General features: G+C 38.7%; 1 protein-coding gene across 1 annotated transcript in view; it reads right to left on the minus strand.

The window, feature by feature from the left end:
• CUBN (cubilin) overlaps positions 1-16,958 on the minus strand; it is a 308,721-nt gene that overhangs the window by 101,250 nt on the left and 190,513 nt on the right. The window contains exons 37-41 of the mRNA XM_032164125.2: positions 14,098-14,303; positions 13,036-13,220; positions 11,660-11,852; positions 7,122-7,319; positions 2,556-2,702 (exon numbers count right to left, since the gene is read on the minus strand). Of these exons, the coding sequence (XP_032020016.1) occupies positions 2,556-2,702; positions 7,122-7,319; positions 11,660-11,852; positions 13,036-13,220; positions 14,098-14,303 (929 nt within the window). The remainder of the gene's footprint in view (positions 1-2,555; positions 2,703-7,121; positions 7,320-11,659; positions 11,853-13,035; positions 13,221-14,097; positions 14,304-16,958) is intronic.

Raw genomic sequence — 16,958 nt, forward strand, 5'->3', positions numbered from 1 at the left:
GATGATAACAAGCATGTATTGAGCACATGCTATTGGCTACTCAGTTTGTGGTGGTCGTTGAGATCTGGGATACAGAGGTAAGTAATCAAGACAAATTACCTGCTTTCATAAAGATTTCTTTATAGATGGGGAAGACATACAATAAACAAATACATGATATGTGAGATGGTGATAAATTCTATAAAGAAAAATGGATGAGAAGAGGGAGAAGGGTACTTTATTGTTATTAGAGTTAAGTTAGAAAAGCCACGTCATTGGAGTAACATCTTAGCAGAGACATGAATGAAATGAAGGATCAAGCCAGATGGTTACGGGGGAGAAAATATTTCAGTTCACGAAACAGTTAGCGTAAAGGCTTGATGTGTTAGAGGTACATCATGGAAGTCAGAATGGATGAGGCAGAATGAGAGATTCCAAAGGTAGCATGGCTAGGTCATGCAGGAAACTGAAAAGACTTATTCTGAGTAAGAAGAGGGGCCGGGCGTGGTAGCTCACGCCTGTAATCCCAGCACTATGGGAGGCCGAGGCGGGTGGATCACGAGGTCAGGAGATCGAGACCACGGTGAAACCCCATCTCTACTAAAAATACAAAAAAAAATTAGCCGGGCATGGTGGTGGATGCCTGTAGTCCCAGCTACTCGGGAGGCTGAGGCAGGAGAATGGCGTGAACCCAAGAAGCGGAGCTTGCAGTGAGCCGAGATCGCGCCACTGCACTCCAGCCTGGGCAACAGAGCAAGACTCTGTCTTAAAAAAAAAAAAAAAAAAAAAGAAGAGGAAGACGTTGAAGGGTTTTGGGGATCAGAATGGCATGATCTCACTTAAGTTTGAAAATATCACTCTATGTGCAGTCCTTAGACTGTAAGGGGTGGAGGACAGGGAAGGGCAGGGGCAGAGTGTCCAATAAGGAGGGGACCGCCTGAGGCCAAGGAGAGATGATAGGTGCATGGGCTAGGCTGGTAGCAACAGAAATGGAGAGGTGTGGTTGGAATCTAGATACATTGTGAGGATAGAGCCAGTGTGATTTGTTGATGGTTAAGTGTGAGACAAACAGAAAAGTCAAAAATAACATCAAGATTTTTGACTTAAATAATGAGAAAAATGTACTTTCCATTTGCTAAGATTATGAGGAGTGTAGAATTGGGGGGTGGTGGCGTGGAAAAGGGTGGGAATAAAGTGTTCAACTTTCAAAGGTGAAATTTTTTTGTTATCTATCTATCATCTATTTATCTATCTATCTAATTGGGATCCAAGTGGTTTTTCGTTACATGGATGAATTGCATACTGGTGAAGTCTAGATTTTAGTGCACTGGTTCCCTGACTAGTATACATTACACCCAATATGTAGTTTTTTATCCCTCATACCCCACTCATCCTCCCCGCTTCTGAGTCTCCAAAGTCCATTATACCACTCACAGGTTAAATTTGAAATACATTCTAGATCGGGAGCTGCCAAGTATGTATATATACATAGATACACACACATATTTATAAATATTATATACATATATAAACACACATATACATACACATATAAATCAATTACAATGGTTCTACCCTTACTATATACATACATATGTATACATGTATGTATGTATAATGAGTTGTGATACATATTAATATATACATGAGAGTGAGAGGGCAGGAGATAAAGGAAGAGGATGAAAGGAGGAGGCATTAATTCTCCAGTTGTCAGGGACTAGAAGCTCACCAGTAAGGGCAGACATCTCACACAGCTAGTTAAATTGTAGAGGTGAAAATGCATCTTAGGTCTAGTTCCAAAGCCCATGCTCTTAAGCCACTATGCAGCCTGGCTCCCTTGAGCGTGAGGAACACAACTTATCTTCAGTTGCTCCCTACTTTATAAAAGGTATATATAAGCAAGGAGGAAATATTAGATTAATTTTTAATGTTAGATTGAGAATCTACTTTAAAATTATGTTTTTCGATTGAAAACATGAGAATCTTTCACTCTTCCTTGGACTACTTTATTAGCTTTCATTTAGTTTGGATTTAAGGCTGTTACTGGACTTCACATGTCAAGTTTGAAAAGTCTCAATCATACTGTGCATGATGGTATCCCATATATGGTGCCCACTTTTGACTCACCAAATTCATATTTCAAGAGCAACAAACTCTTCCTGCCAACCCTCAGATGGATGACTTCAACCATGTAATTATGAGGATAAATGATGATGCTTGGCTCCTTCGATGAGTTATGGATATGAGCTGTGCTCTATCTAGTTCCAGCCCTCAGCTAGGCTGAAAAATTGCTTTAAAGCTCTCTCTCATGCATTCCCTGGACACATCTCCTTTGGAGCGAAGATGCCCCACCAGAGACCTGAAGGCAGCACACTTTTGTACGACTTGGCCCCAGTGCTTTGGATCAGGACTCAGCATTGATGTAAGGGGAGCTAGCCTTCCAGAGCTTGGGCAGAGACCCATGTCCTCTGACTTGTCTTGTGTCCTGGTGCCCAAAAAAATTATATTAGGAAGAGAGAAAGAGAGGGAAAAAGAGAAGAGATAACATGGGATTAAAAAATATTTGAACTCATTACTCTTGTGAAAGGATGCATTGAAGCCTGCCCTGGTTACACTGGAGTCCGAGGTGAAGCGGATGAACATGTACTCTCCAGTAGACCGGATGGGCCCAGGGATCTCTCTGCCACAGAGAACTGCTAGCTGCTGGGCCAAGTTATTGTCTCCTACGTTGAAAGAAAGGGAACAACATGAAAATACAGTCTTGAGAATCTACTCTACAATCATTTGCAGCTTAGCCAAAGCAGCTCACACATTTTTCTCAGAACATTAGGATTCATAGGAGATAATGGGATTCTCAAAAAGAAGGACCCCTCAGGGGTGATATCATTTTGGCTCCAGCTTGCAATGGTGCTTCCTGCCCTTTTCTTTACCCCCCCCCCCTTTTTTTTTGAGATGGAGTCTTCCTCTGTTGCCCAGGTTGGAGTGCAGTGGCACAATCTCGGCTTAATGCAACCTCTGCCTCCCGGGTTCAAGCGATTCTCCTGCCTCAGCCTCCTGAGTAGCTGGTTTTATAGGGGTGCACCACTACTTCTGGCTAATTATTGTATTTTTAGTAGAGGCGGGGGGTTTACCATGTTGGCCAGGCTGGTCTTGAACTCATCTCAAGTGATCCGCCCTCCTCAGCCTCCCAAAATGCTGGGTTCTTTACCCTTTTTGATAAAGACATCTTTGACAGTTTCCACTGTCTTTCTAAAAACTGGCTGCCAGTTCTCCCTGTCACTAAAACTCAGAATCAGAGTACCTGGGATTGGGAAGCGATGGAGGCCCAGTGATGATATGTGTGTCGATTAGAGACTCTGACCTCAGTTACTCTGATTGCTGAAGGTCAAGTAGGTAAAAGAAAAAAAATAAGTTGGCTCTTTGACCTCAGATCCTACACTAATGTTACATGTCATTCACCAAAAGGTATGCAATTTTATATGCCCTTTCTTCAGTGCCAGTGGGTTTTTTTAAAACAAAACTTTTCATTTGTGTTTGTTCATTGCTTTTGTTTGTTTTGGTATAAAAACAACCACACACTTGTGTGGAGGGTGAGAGAAGAGTTCCAGCAACTGTGCCCCACCCCCACAGAGAAACAAAGGACAGCAGGGGCACCTCAAGTCTCCTTTCATCTTGATTATCTTGGATACAAGCTTTGATCAAAGCCCTTGTGCCGGCTGAAACCAAAATGGAGCAAAGGGGATTATAGCAGACTTGGATGCCGTGGCTGGGAAAAATGTTGTTTTTTTTTCTTTTGTCCTAAGGCAGAGAATTAATAAATTTCAAGTTTATAAAAAACAAAAATAGAATATGAGACATGAGTAAATATACCCTTTTATACAACCAGCCACATGGATTCTTTGTGGCACTGACTACAACTTGAAACTCATTCATTATTAACTACTTTAGAAAATAAGTTATTTTCTATTCTTGTAATTACAAATGTAATGGCAGACTTATAAATACAAAATGCTTGAAATGGCATTCTTTGGAGGGTTTCTGATCTCTGGAAACTTTTGTGTTCTTTATAATTCAAAAATGTATCTCTTATACTTCCTTTGCATTTATAGTAAGTGCACTTCATTATGCTATTTTGCTACACATTTCGCCCAATATTATTTTTTGTTGACTTATTCTCTGATTACCTGTACTACAAAATTTTGAAGTTTATTATATGTCACTCATTCACGTGTATATTTTATCACTGGATGAAACTGAGTTGAGTCTACTGATTTTTATTTCTTTTCTAAAATTCACTCCAGATCATCTGGTGAAACAACACTTGTCTCAAAATAAGTGCTTGTTGATTAGCCCACTCATTAGCGGGAAGATGACCCAAAAATCACAGATGGTTTGTTACTTGCCCACCCACCCCTTCAGTCTTCATACTGAGTACTGGGGTATTTCTGGAGCCTTCCAAAACCTCAACATATGGATTGCAGAAAGATTGAGCCTAATCTTTAAAGAGGAGGGGAAGTCAAAGAAGAGTAAAAGCTAGCACTAGAAGGCAACTTGGGAATTCTTTCTCTAGTCCAACCTCTTCATTTTACAGATATAGACACTGAGGCCCCAAGATTATTCAAGACTGACATTTATTGAGCAATGACTATATACCCCTTTAAGTGCTTCACATGTACTATCTGATTTTATCTTCACAGTGACACTATTAGGTAGGCATTTATTTTTATCCTCATTTTGTATATGAGGAACTGAATCTTACAGGAGATACAAGTCTCTTTGCTGCATGCAAGGGCATAGAGATAGAAGTTAACAGTGATGTTAACCTTTGTAGATTAACCTCAGATGCCCCAAAACCATGCTATTAAATGATTTATCTAAGTTCATGAAGAACGTACGCTTAAGATCTGGAACTAGATTAAAGGATTACTGATTTTTTATACAATTTCTTTTCTATTTAAAAGTTTTTCTAGGACCAATGTAGTTTCATGGAATCTCAGTTTGGAGAAATCTTCGGTATACAGAATGGGTAGGTGCGTGGTCTGGAAGAAACTGATTCATTTTGAACCACAGCAACTCTATAAAATGAACAAGGAGGTGGGACAGTGACTCATTTCTCCCAAGAATGCTGCATGACCCTCTCTGGGGTAGCCCAGGAAGGTTCACAGCCTCCATACAGCAAAAGGCCTGTGATGACGGGCCAATTGCATGAGCAGGAATAGCCTATAAGTATCTTTGTCTGTGGCCAGTTGGCTTTAGATATTTGCTTCAGAATGTTACATGCTTCTGCTACTCAGAAGCAAAAGGCTAGCTGGGCAAAGAACAAATAATTGAAGTGGAATTTAAAATTTAGTCATAAAAATATGCTAACAATGTGTAAATGACTACAATACCCACCAACTGACACAGACTAGGCACTCAATAACTATTTCTTGAATAAATAATTAAACAAATGAGGAAGGAAGGAACCTTATTGAGCATCTACCCACATTGCCAGTGCATAAAAAGGAATCCATACGGAAAGTCCGCATAACCAATTTAAAATATTTATGTCGTTTTGGAACGCACCTTAGTTTCTTTAGCTCTTTCAAGCCGCCGTGTGCCTGAGCAAGGACACTGATTAAACCTCTCTTAGAAATTTCCATCTAAGTAAACTGAAATCTAAACTATTCCAAATTCGTCATCTACAAAATGCTTGTACTTTTGCTTAAAAAAATGTATTTATTACTTTCCTTAATCCTCAGAAAAAGCCTGTGAGGGAGGTATTTGTCTATCTCACAGATAGAACGGGTTTGGAGCCACTTAGTGACCTGTGCAAGGCCACACAGGAAAAAAGGACTGCTCCCCAGTCTCCCTGCTTCCAAGAGAAGTTAGTGATGAAACAAAAACAACTCCATGGAATGTGATTTTAAAAGAATAAGCATAATTTACTTCATTGATGCAGTTACCTACTGAAGATTTCCTTTGAAGACACTTTTTAAAGCTTCTAGTAGGTTCTGAACACTAGAATATGTGTGCAAGGACACATCCTTTCCATTACATGAAAAGTTTTAAATTTCAATATGCACAGGAAGGCTTAGATGGGAAGAGAGCATTCTGGTGCTTTGATGCTCCTCTGTGCAACATGCTGATAGCCAATTGCTGATGGGAAAATGGGGGAGAGTCACACTTTGACATCTCATCATGTGTGTATGATTGACTTGAGTCTCTACTTAGTGTCCTGCCTCTACAGAAGGGACATAAAGCACCTCCACCATTCAGTTTTTCTCACTCAGCAGGGCTCTAGGGATCAGGGATAAGGGAGAAAAGATTTTGCACACTAGCAACCTGTGGGCCAAAGGCAAACATGTTTCTTTTTGCTGAGAATGTGCACATCTAACAAATGATGCTGTGGATCTGGGGGCCACACTGAGAAATACTGATGTGGAGGATGTGGCCTTTCTGCTGTCCTCCTTCATTCCAGTCCATGCAAACTGTGAAGCCCAATTTTGTATAAGGCATACATCAGCAATATTTATGTCTCTAACTTTATGTCACATAGCAACACCATGCCTGTGTACAGAGGAAAGAATACAACAATATCACTCCTTAATTCTACCTATTCTACCCAGATTCAGGGGACAAAGAGAAATGAATACATTACTATTTTACATTCTTCTTATTTTAGAGACAGGGTCTCATTCTGCTGCCCAGGCTGGTCTTGAGCTCCTGGACTCAAGTGATCCTTCTGCCTCGACCTCCCAAAGTGCTGGGATTATGGTGTGAACCACTGTGTCCAGTCACATTACAATTATAATTATTTTTTTCAGCCAGAAATATAAAATATCAATATTTATCTCAGAGGTATCTCAATAAGACAGGTGAACAATGTTGACATTCAGACTATTCTTTCCTTCTTAAGCCTCTAAAAAAGCCTTTTTTCCTTATAGAAATGTGCTATTCCTGACATTCTGTGACAGGTAATTTAATACTTTCCTATGTCCTTCAGAAGTTGTAGCCAATTCTGGTACTGATGCCTTCCTTGACCATAATATCTGTGTAATTCCAAACCAAACAGATGGAGGCAGTATGCAAGTCTGATGATAATGGACTAGAACTAAATATGTGTCAGGGTTGAAACTCAGCATTCTTTATAATGTTCTCACCATCTCGTATCACAAGGCTATCATAGGCACACGTTCGGTGAGATTCAATGTCCAGGGAAAGGATGTTGAGTTCCACGGTAGAGTCCGGAGCCTGGATGAGCCACGTACAGTCCACTCTATTACTGTAACTGTCAGGCCAGCCCGGGGAGAAGAGAAACATGGGTGCATCTCCCGTCCTCAGGAAGCCACCACAAGCACCTGTAGAATAGAAAGCAACATCTTTGACAAAGCCCTAATGGAAAAGACGCTAGCTAGCACTTTTTCACTTGAAAGTGACAGCCCTCTACTGAAAACAAGCAACCAATTGAAACAATTTCTCAGAGAAATCAATGAATCTCGTACGTAACCCACTGATTGAGAGCTGCAATTTCCGTAATTGATCTTTGATGTAAAAAAATGCATTGTGTTCTCCATTTTCACCACAATTTTGCTATATAACCCATTTAATATTGAGTGCTGACTATTTAGGCATCAATAAAGACACGTAGACGATCCCCTGTATTACTTTGGTGGAACTGTATTCATTCCTGTGTTTCTCATGTTTCTTTATCATTTTTGCGTAGTTACTTATGTAATTTATATCTAGGCAATTTTGAGGTGACAGATTAGGGCCCTCTCAGGGTCTATTTCTGGGCATGCGTACAGCTGGGCTTATGTGTGTGGCCTTCTAGATTTCCAGAAACATGTCGGAGCTTTTCAAAGCCCCAGTGGACATCCCCTTCCCCATTTTTTCCTTTCAAGTTTACTAGTCAGTTTCTCATTAGCTGTAACTGGTGTCACTGCCTCACACGGTTGTGATGTGAAACAGCTGTTGCTGATTGTTTTCGGCAAAGACCCCAGGGACAGGGCTGTTTACACAAGAGTGAGCTCTTGCCCAGGTCCTGTGAAGACAAGACCTGAGACTGCAGTTTTCCAGGAAGTCGTTAAACTGGAATAATGGCAATGCTGAGGAGATGGGCTGTTTTCTGGACATCTGCGGCCCCACCACCCACGGCTGTTAAAGCTGCTCATTTTCACAGCTACTGTGCTCATGAGGCTACTACAAAGCTAGGAGGAGAGAGAGAGAGAGATGGGAATAGGAAGAGAATGCCACAAAAATGACTCTTACTGAGATTCAGTGATTTTTCTTGAATAAATATGCCTCAGATTGTTGTAAGGCTTTGGTCTATTTCCAGAGTTCTCAAAAAGTTGATTTTAACAATTATTTTTGCCATCACTTTTATGGAGGAATAGATTTCAGAGATCCATTCTTCACCATTTCAGAAGTGTATGACTTTTATGCCATAATATGTTTGAATGTTCTCAGGGCCAACAGGAAGTGAATATAAAATGTTATAGAACTAGGTCCTAATTTCTTTATCCTATTACTATGTAGGCTACAGATTTTTTTAAGCAATTTCACATGGAAAATCTGAATGCTGAATGTTATCCAGTATCTTCAAATTTTAAGGTTTTCCTCTACGTGAAATATTTCTTATCTTGAATTTATAAAATATGGTTATAATGACTGTGGGTCATTAGTGCTGTTTGCCAAATATTTCCTTTGTCTCCACTTCCAAACACAAGGTAGAACTGCATTCTTCGAGTGGCTGAGAGAGGCCATTTGACCAGTTTTGGCCAATGAACTATGAGCAAAAGGCATGTGTTACTTTACACTGAGCACTTTTAAACCGAGACATCCAAGGGCTCTTTTGCCTCCTGCCATGGTCTCAGGCAATATCACAGACAATGGCAGCTCCAACAGCCTGAGTTAGGAAGTGATGGATGATGAGAGGCACCCAGTTAACACAAGAGGAACATGTAGAAGGAGACCTGTTGTTTTCAGCCCCTAAGAGTTTGAAATTATTTGTTACTGCCATATGGCTGAGCTTTTCCTGACTGACACACTGACTGCTTTTCCTACTTGACACATTGAATTTCCTTCAGTTGACCCTAGTCCACAGGAAGCTCATTTTTCTTCCCTTGCTTATTTGCTACTGGTACCAATTGCTTTGTCGTTTACCCATTTAATTACGATACCATTATTTAACTGACATACGAGTGCTTTTTCTTTCCCAATCTTTTTTATTATTTATTTTTACCATTTATTTATTTATTTATTTATTTATTTTTAGGACAGGGTCTCACTGGAGTGCAGTGTCACGATCACTGCTCACTGGCAGCATTGAACTCCTAGGCTCAAGCGATTCCCCTGCCTCTGCCTCCCGAGTAGCTGGGACTACAGGCATGCACCGCCATGCCTACCTAATTTTTTAAATCTTTTGTAGAGATGGAGTCTCCCTCTGTTGCCCAGGCTGGTCTCAAACTCCTGGGCTTCAAACAACCCTCCTGCCTCAGCCTCCCAAAGTGCTGGGATTATAGGCATGAGCCACTATGCCTGGTTCCCATTACTTGTAAGCTCCTGGAGAGTAGAGATTGTATCTCATTTTCCTTTCTTAGTCTCCTCATTGTATCCATAATAAATTCTCAATAAATATGTGTTGATTTAAAATAAATATATGTGTGTGTATAAGAAATGCTGATAGGACAGGATGGATGCAGAGGCTCATGCCTGTAATTCTAGCACTTTGGGAGGCCGAGGTGGGCAGATCATGAGGTCAGGAGATCAAGACCATCCTGCCTAACACGGTGAAACCCCATCTCTACAAAAAAATACAAAAATTTAGCCGGGCATGGTGGCGGGTGCTTGTAGTCCCAGCTACTTGGGAGGCTGAGGCAGGAGAATGGTATGAACCCGGGAGGTGGAGCTTGCAGAGAGCCGAGATTGCACCACTGCACTCCAGCCTGGGCGACACAGCGAGACTCCATCTCAAAAAAAAAAAAAAAAAAAGAAAAATACTGATAGGACAATGCTCAATAAGTCGATATATTTCAAAATATTTAGGTTTTTTTAGTTTTAATGACACTTTCACAGTGTGGTATCATTACAAGATAATCACTTATGCCATCTAGATAATTAGTAAACTCTAAAATTCTCTTGACCCCTTACTTTCCTTTTTCCTTTTTCTTCTTGACTAAGAAAAATAAAGTTTATGGCTCTCTTCTTCACCTGTCCACTTACATCATACAATTATGGAATTTCATAATAAAATATTAGAAGAAAATTTGTTGGTATAATATTTTACACAAGTAAATAATTCCTTTTCTACCTTGAGGGTTGTAAATATAATAGAAAGCTTAACTCAAGTTTATTTCTAAGTGCTCTGGATATATCCCTCCAGAATTAAATGTTGCCTTTAAATTGCATTTGTCAATCTTGCTGATGGTTCTTTGCTCTTAGATAAACAGATCAATATTTTAAGGAAGAGATTTGTATTCAATATCATGAAAGCATCTTATTAGAGAAGTAAGAACAACATTTCAGAATGGAATACTAAGGGACATTAAATAAATATAAGTACAAATTATCTTCATTAGTGACTTCTGCCGATATAAGAAGTTAGAAGCAAATAGGCTAATCTTTTAAGTCATAGAACAAGTTCAGAGTTCGAATATTCTTCAATGAGATACCATGATTCTGTGCTCCAATCAAGTATTCAAGGACTTAGAATATCCTCCAAGAAATATCTGATGAATTTCTTCTATGTCAATCCTCAAATCCATAAGAAACCCTCAAATTCATTTAAATAAATTGCTTTTCTTTTCTTTTCTTTTTGAAACGGAGTCTCACTCTGTCGCCCAGGCTGGAGTGCAGTGGCATGTTCTCAGCTCACTACAATCTCTCCCTCTTGGTTCAAGCAATTCTCATTTCTCAGCCTCCTGAGTAGCTGAGGCTACAGATGCGCTCCACCATACCCAGCTAATTTTTGTATTTTTAGTAGAGATGGGGTTTTGCCACGTTGGCCAGGCTAGTCTCGAACTCCCGACCACAAGTGATCTGTCTACCTCTGCCTCCAAAAGTGCTGGGATTACAGGCACGAGCCACCTCACCTGGCCTCATTTAAAAATTTTTCAAGAAAAAAGTCTCCCCAAACAATGCTAGCTCAATATTACTTTCACTGAGGGGATTAGGAATGTAAAAAAGTAAAATAAAAGTTTAAAATTCAGCCCATTTTACTTTGAAACATGGAAATTTACAACCAGCTAAGGAGAAACTGAAGCATTTCTGAAGGTACATTTGAAATAAAATGCAGAGGAAAAATAGTTACTTTTATGAGTTGATCCTTAACTAACTGATTGTGTGTGTGTGTGTGTGTGTGTGTGTGAATGTACATGTGTAGTATCTGCAAATCAAATTTTCAGGGATTTCTAAAGTGGTCTCTAGAAATTGTAAGTAGATGATCTTATGGATATCAAGCCCCTAATTATTATAATATAAACAATATAATGGGAAACCTGCATTTTTTAGAAAGAAATGTACAATTTTTACAAAAGGTAGTGTTTATGAACTTAAAATAACACCTGAACATATGGTGGAAGGGCTTTGGGGCTGTACTTATTCTTATTTTTATATCTGGCCCCTGTTATGATAGGACCCTTTGAAACATTAGCCTGCACATACCAGTACTAAAAAGAACTTCATTTATTACCAAACACACCTGGAGCAATGGTAGGCAAAACACCATCAGGTGCATCCACTGCAAACCACTCCAGAAGGAATCCCTTCCCCGAGATTGAAGAGTCGGAGTAAAAATGAAATGTCAAAGAATTTCCAGTGGAGCTGAAAGATTCAGTCTGGGTACCACAGTAAGCTCCAATTAGGCGGGTGTGAATGCTAGGCCCATCATAGATCTGCACATAAAAACAGATAATAGAGCATTGTATTTAGTCAATCATCTCTATTTTTCTTCATAAAAAGATAAAATAAAAAATATGCCTTACATTATTACAATGTTATCATAACAAAAAAATGACAAATGAGTAAACATTTTATTTTAGCTTAAAACAGATCCTGCCAGAGAATATAAAATATTATTGAAAGTAATTTAATGTTTTGAAAACATTTGCATCTTTGTTGCAGAATTATATTAATAAACATGCGCTGTGGGAATCACTCATAAGATGATTTACAGAAAAATTTGTGGATGAAAAAATAGGAACCAGGATGGTTGCCTACCAACAGTACTTAATAAACGTGCTTTGGGGCTTCAAAGGGAGGAATTAGGAAGAAAGAAGGGAAAATAACAAGAAGAGAAAAGCTTTAATGAGAGAAAGTGGACAGGTATCCTAAAGGACTCCATATTTCCACAGAAGGAAAGAAGAATTAATGACAACAAAATAACCCAAACTTGCAGGGCTCACCATGTTCAAAGCACTTAGTAAATCTCCTACCTTTGGTTTTAAAATCTCAAATTACCTATTTTGAGGCATATTCTATGATAATTTTTAAATAGCTCAGGACAAATTCATATTAACAGTAATTATAAAATCCTCTACCAAACAAATTATGTAATAGTCATTCCCATACATATTGGGCACCCATCAGGCACTGGGTTCTATTCATGACCAAGAATCCAAGATGAATAAGGTGGGGTCACAGCCTGTAAGAATCCGATTGTGTTTCTGGAATTGATACAGTAGCCAATGTCTGGATAGCAACGATCACCATGATTTTTATATTTATATTTATTTTTATATGATCCTTAAAATTTTTAATACTCTAACATAAAAACAAAGAGGATAGTAGGAAATAAGACAGAATAAATACTTAGCACATACATGCATGCTTAGACAAAGTTCAACAAGAAAATTATAATAATCCTAAAAAACTCCTTAGATATGAAATGGAAAATAATAAATACAATACTGAAATTGCCTTTGTCCATGTAATCTAGATGCAGTCTGCTCTAAACATGATTTAGAGCAGACTATCCCACATGATTTGCAAATGCTTGAATAGACATTACCTTGGATTTATTTTTACCAATAGCAATTCACCAATATTTATGAACATTGATTGCATGTGGAAACTCACCCTTAATTTGTCATAATAGCAGTTTTGTGTTTCTTCTATGTCCATCTCCAAGATTCTACCATGGACAACGTGAGATACATTCACATTTACTGTCCATTGGTAATTGGAGTTGTGTGGGTAGTTTTCAGGCCAGAAAGGAGAGGCGACTTTCCCATGAGTTCCCACAATATTATCATTGCCAAATACTAGGAGGGAAGACAGAGTAGTAAATCAGACCCACTTAGAATTGCTCTTTAATCAAATGAAAAAAAACAAAAGGCAAAGGGTGTTGAAAAGGATGGACTTTTAATTGACTGTGATTTCTTTTCTGACTATTGAAAGAAATACTGCTTCTTTTTTGGTTTCTGGGCTATCACTTCCTTAGAAAAGGTCCTTAAAACGTTGCATGGTGTGAAAAGAGGCCACAACTTCCCATGTGAAAAGGGGTTCCTAGCTCCTAGGGGACTTGGGGACATGGGCAGGTGGAGCGAGCAGCCCCACTCTCTAATTTTGGTTTATCTATTTTGCTTTGTTTTTCAAAAGAATAGAACATATAAAAAAATTTACAAGAAAAACTGATAGTTTGAAATCACATATGAAATAGCCAATAATGGAAAAGTTGAGCTAGAGAATAAAAATATTTAACATTTTATACTATTACAAGAATATCCTATTCTTATATTTGAGCACTTAAGCCAATCTCAAAGTAATACTAAATGTCTTAAATGTGAAGAATGCAGAGTTTATGAAATCAAATAAAACACACTTGATATAAATACACCAAACCTAAACTATATTACAAGACTCTACTGCAATATCATGAAAAAAACTAATTTAATATTAGGTAGAAATTAGGGCTTAAAAAGAACAATAGAACCATTGAGAGTGCTCTCCCTTGCCCTTATTGAGCCATTCATATATAATTCAGTTTTTCTAATATGTTATAAGGTAACTCACAAAGACAATGTAGGAAAATAGTGTAGAGTTTAGGATTGTTCTTGCTTAATATATTACTGAGAAAATTATTATTTCTAGTTTGTAAGACATATTCTGGAAGCTATCACTAAAATAGATACAACTTACTCTTCATAAATGTGGCCTGGAAGCCCGTGCCGCTGCCAGAACCATCTGAGATAAATCTGACCCACAGGGTATGTCCAACGATGGAAGAATAATTGAGAGGGAAGGAGTTTCCACAGTATCGTCCCACCAAGTGACCCGTGGCATTTCCTTCACGGATCTCCACAAAATCTCTGCTGCAGTCCTGAGAGTCTTCCAACTGGAAAGATCTGATTTGGGGAAAAAATATTTATAGGGATTAAATTGAGAGAATGGACTTTGGGATTCTCCTGGATCACATGCTAGGTTAACCCGTTCACTTTTTAAAACTTTAACTTTGATCACAAGATTATTCAGCTGTCTCAAAAAATTTCTTTCACTTGGATTTGTTGAAATGTGTATTCAATAGCTACAAAGACAATGAATACACTTCCTTCAAGGAGTTTTCTTCCTAGTGGGCAAAACTGGGCAAGAATACAGAAAAAAATATATAAGGCAGAATAGTGTGAGTGCTATCGGAGCTATAAAGTGGCGTTTAAGAATTGCAAAGCAGAGGCATCACATCTGATTGTGGGGCTCTGCAATAGCTTGATGGAAAGACTTTTTGAGATGGAAATACACATGTTAGCTGGATGTAAGGAGTATAGATGGTGGGCAAAGAATCATGACACCAAGGCACATGTGCAGAGAAGGGCGGGACATATTCAGAAAACTGCAAGATACCTGGTTTGTTTAAAACACTGAGTACCTCTAAGACTGAGGTGTGAGTTGGTTGAAGGTAAATAATAAAAAAAAGAAACCATTAAAAAGTAACTGGGGCAATATGATGGGATCATTTAGGTGGCACTTAAATGCCCTGCAAAAGCATATGTACTTAATTTCTGGAGAGGCAGCAAAATTATGGGATTTGTGACAACACAGGCTAGTGCTTGAATGTGACCTATTCAACTTGTCTTATATTCTGCAACTATGATGTGATGGGGAGTCGAGGATAGGAAATAGTATCTACCTCATATGATGTTCATAGGTAACATATCTAAAGAGTCTGGAACATGTAGGTGCTAGTTGAGTACTTTCAAAACTTGGCCTTACTGCTTAAAAACATGAGCTACTCAAGATAAAGTGGTATTGGTGTTAAGGGTAGACAAGTGGATGAATGGAATAGGAAAGAATTTCCAGAAGGGGACCCACAAACACACAGCCAATCCAATTCAATCCACGGTGCCGAGACAAATCAAGGGGAAAAGTCATTTTAACAAATGGTGATGCAATAATGGATATCCTTATGGAGAGAGGGAAAAAAGAACCTCTACTTCTGCCTATCTTCATACACAGAAACTAATTTGATCTTTCTCAAGGATGTAAATATAAAGGCTAGAAACATAAAGATCCTAGAAGAAAACACAGAGAAAAATCTTTGTGACCTTGGGATGGGCAGATATTTCTTAGACAGAATGCAAAAAGCACTAACCATAAGATAAAAAATTAATAAATTTGAATTCAAAAATAAACATTTCATTAAAGACATGAATAAGATAATAAATAGACTGTGTTTGGTGGCCCACAACCATAATCTCAGCACTTTGGGAGGCTGAGGTGGGAGGATCACTTGAGCCCAGGAGTTTGAGACCAGCCTGGGCAACACAGTAAGACCCCCTCTCTGCAAAAAATAAAATGTAACTATGTGTAGTGGCCTGTGCCTATAATCTCAGCTACTTGGGAGACTGAGGCAGGAAGATTGCTTAAGCCTGGGAGATCCAGGCTGAAGTGAGGGGTGATCGTGCCACTTCACTCCAGCCTATGCGACAGAGTGAGATCCTGTCCAGAAAAATACATATATTTTAAAAAATGAAAAGGCAAGTTACAGACCGGGCTGGGGAAAGGGGAGATAATTGTAAAGTATTTATCTGGTAAGGGACTCATAGTTCAAATATAAAAGGAATTCCTACAGATAATGGAAAAACAAACAACCCAATTAAAAGTGGACAAAGGGCTTGAGCAGATATTCATGAAAGAAGACAATAAAATGGCTACCAAGAATATGAAAAGTACTCTATATGATTAGTCATCAGAGCAATGCAACTTAAATACCACAGTCAGATATCATTCCACACCCACCATAAGGGCTAAAATAAAAAGACTGACAAGATCAATTGTTGACAAGTGTGCAAAGCAACTGAAGTCTTATATATTCCTGGTGGGACTGCATACTGACATAGCCACTTTGAATAATTATTTGGGAGTTTCTTGTAAAATTAAATGCACATCCAATTAATGCCCAGAAATTCCACCCCTAAATATATACCCGAAGAAAATAAAAACACATGACCAAGCTAGTATCCTGAATATAAAATAACTCCTGCAACTCGAAAATTAAAAAACAAATAACCCAATTAAAATGGCAAAGAAACTGAATAGACATTTCTCCAAAGAAGACTTATGAATGGCCAATAAAAACATGAAAAGATTTTCAACATTATTAGTCATTAGAGAAATGCAAATCAAAACCACAATGAGATAACACTGCAAACCACTAGGAAGGCTTATTATTTAAAAATGGAAAATAAGAAGTGTTGATGAGGATACGGAGAAATTAGAACTCTTATGCATTACTAAAGGGAATTTAAAATAGTCCATCCCTATAGAAAAGTTTGGTGGTTCCTCAAAAAGTTAAACATAGTATTATCATATGAACCAGCAATTTCACTTCTAGGTTTATACCCCGAGGAAATGAAAGTATGAACTCAAACAGGAAAGGGGAAAGGGGAAAGGAAAAAGGGAAGGGAAGGGAAGGGAAGAGAAGGGGAGGGGAGGGGAGGGGAAGGGAGGGGAAGGGGAGGGGAAGGGAAGGGGAAGGGAGGGGAAGGGGAAGGGAAGGGGAAGGG

Source organism: Hylobates moloch, unplaced genomic scaffold (genome assembly GCF_009828535.3).
Source record: "Hylobates moloch isolate HMO894 unplaced genomic scaffold, HMol_V3 SCAFFOLD_2, whole genome shotgun sequence".
Lineage (NCBI taxonomy): Eukaryota > Metazoa > Chordata > Mammalia > Primates > Hylobatidae > Hylobates > Hylobates moloch.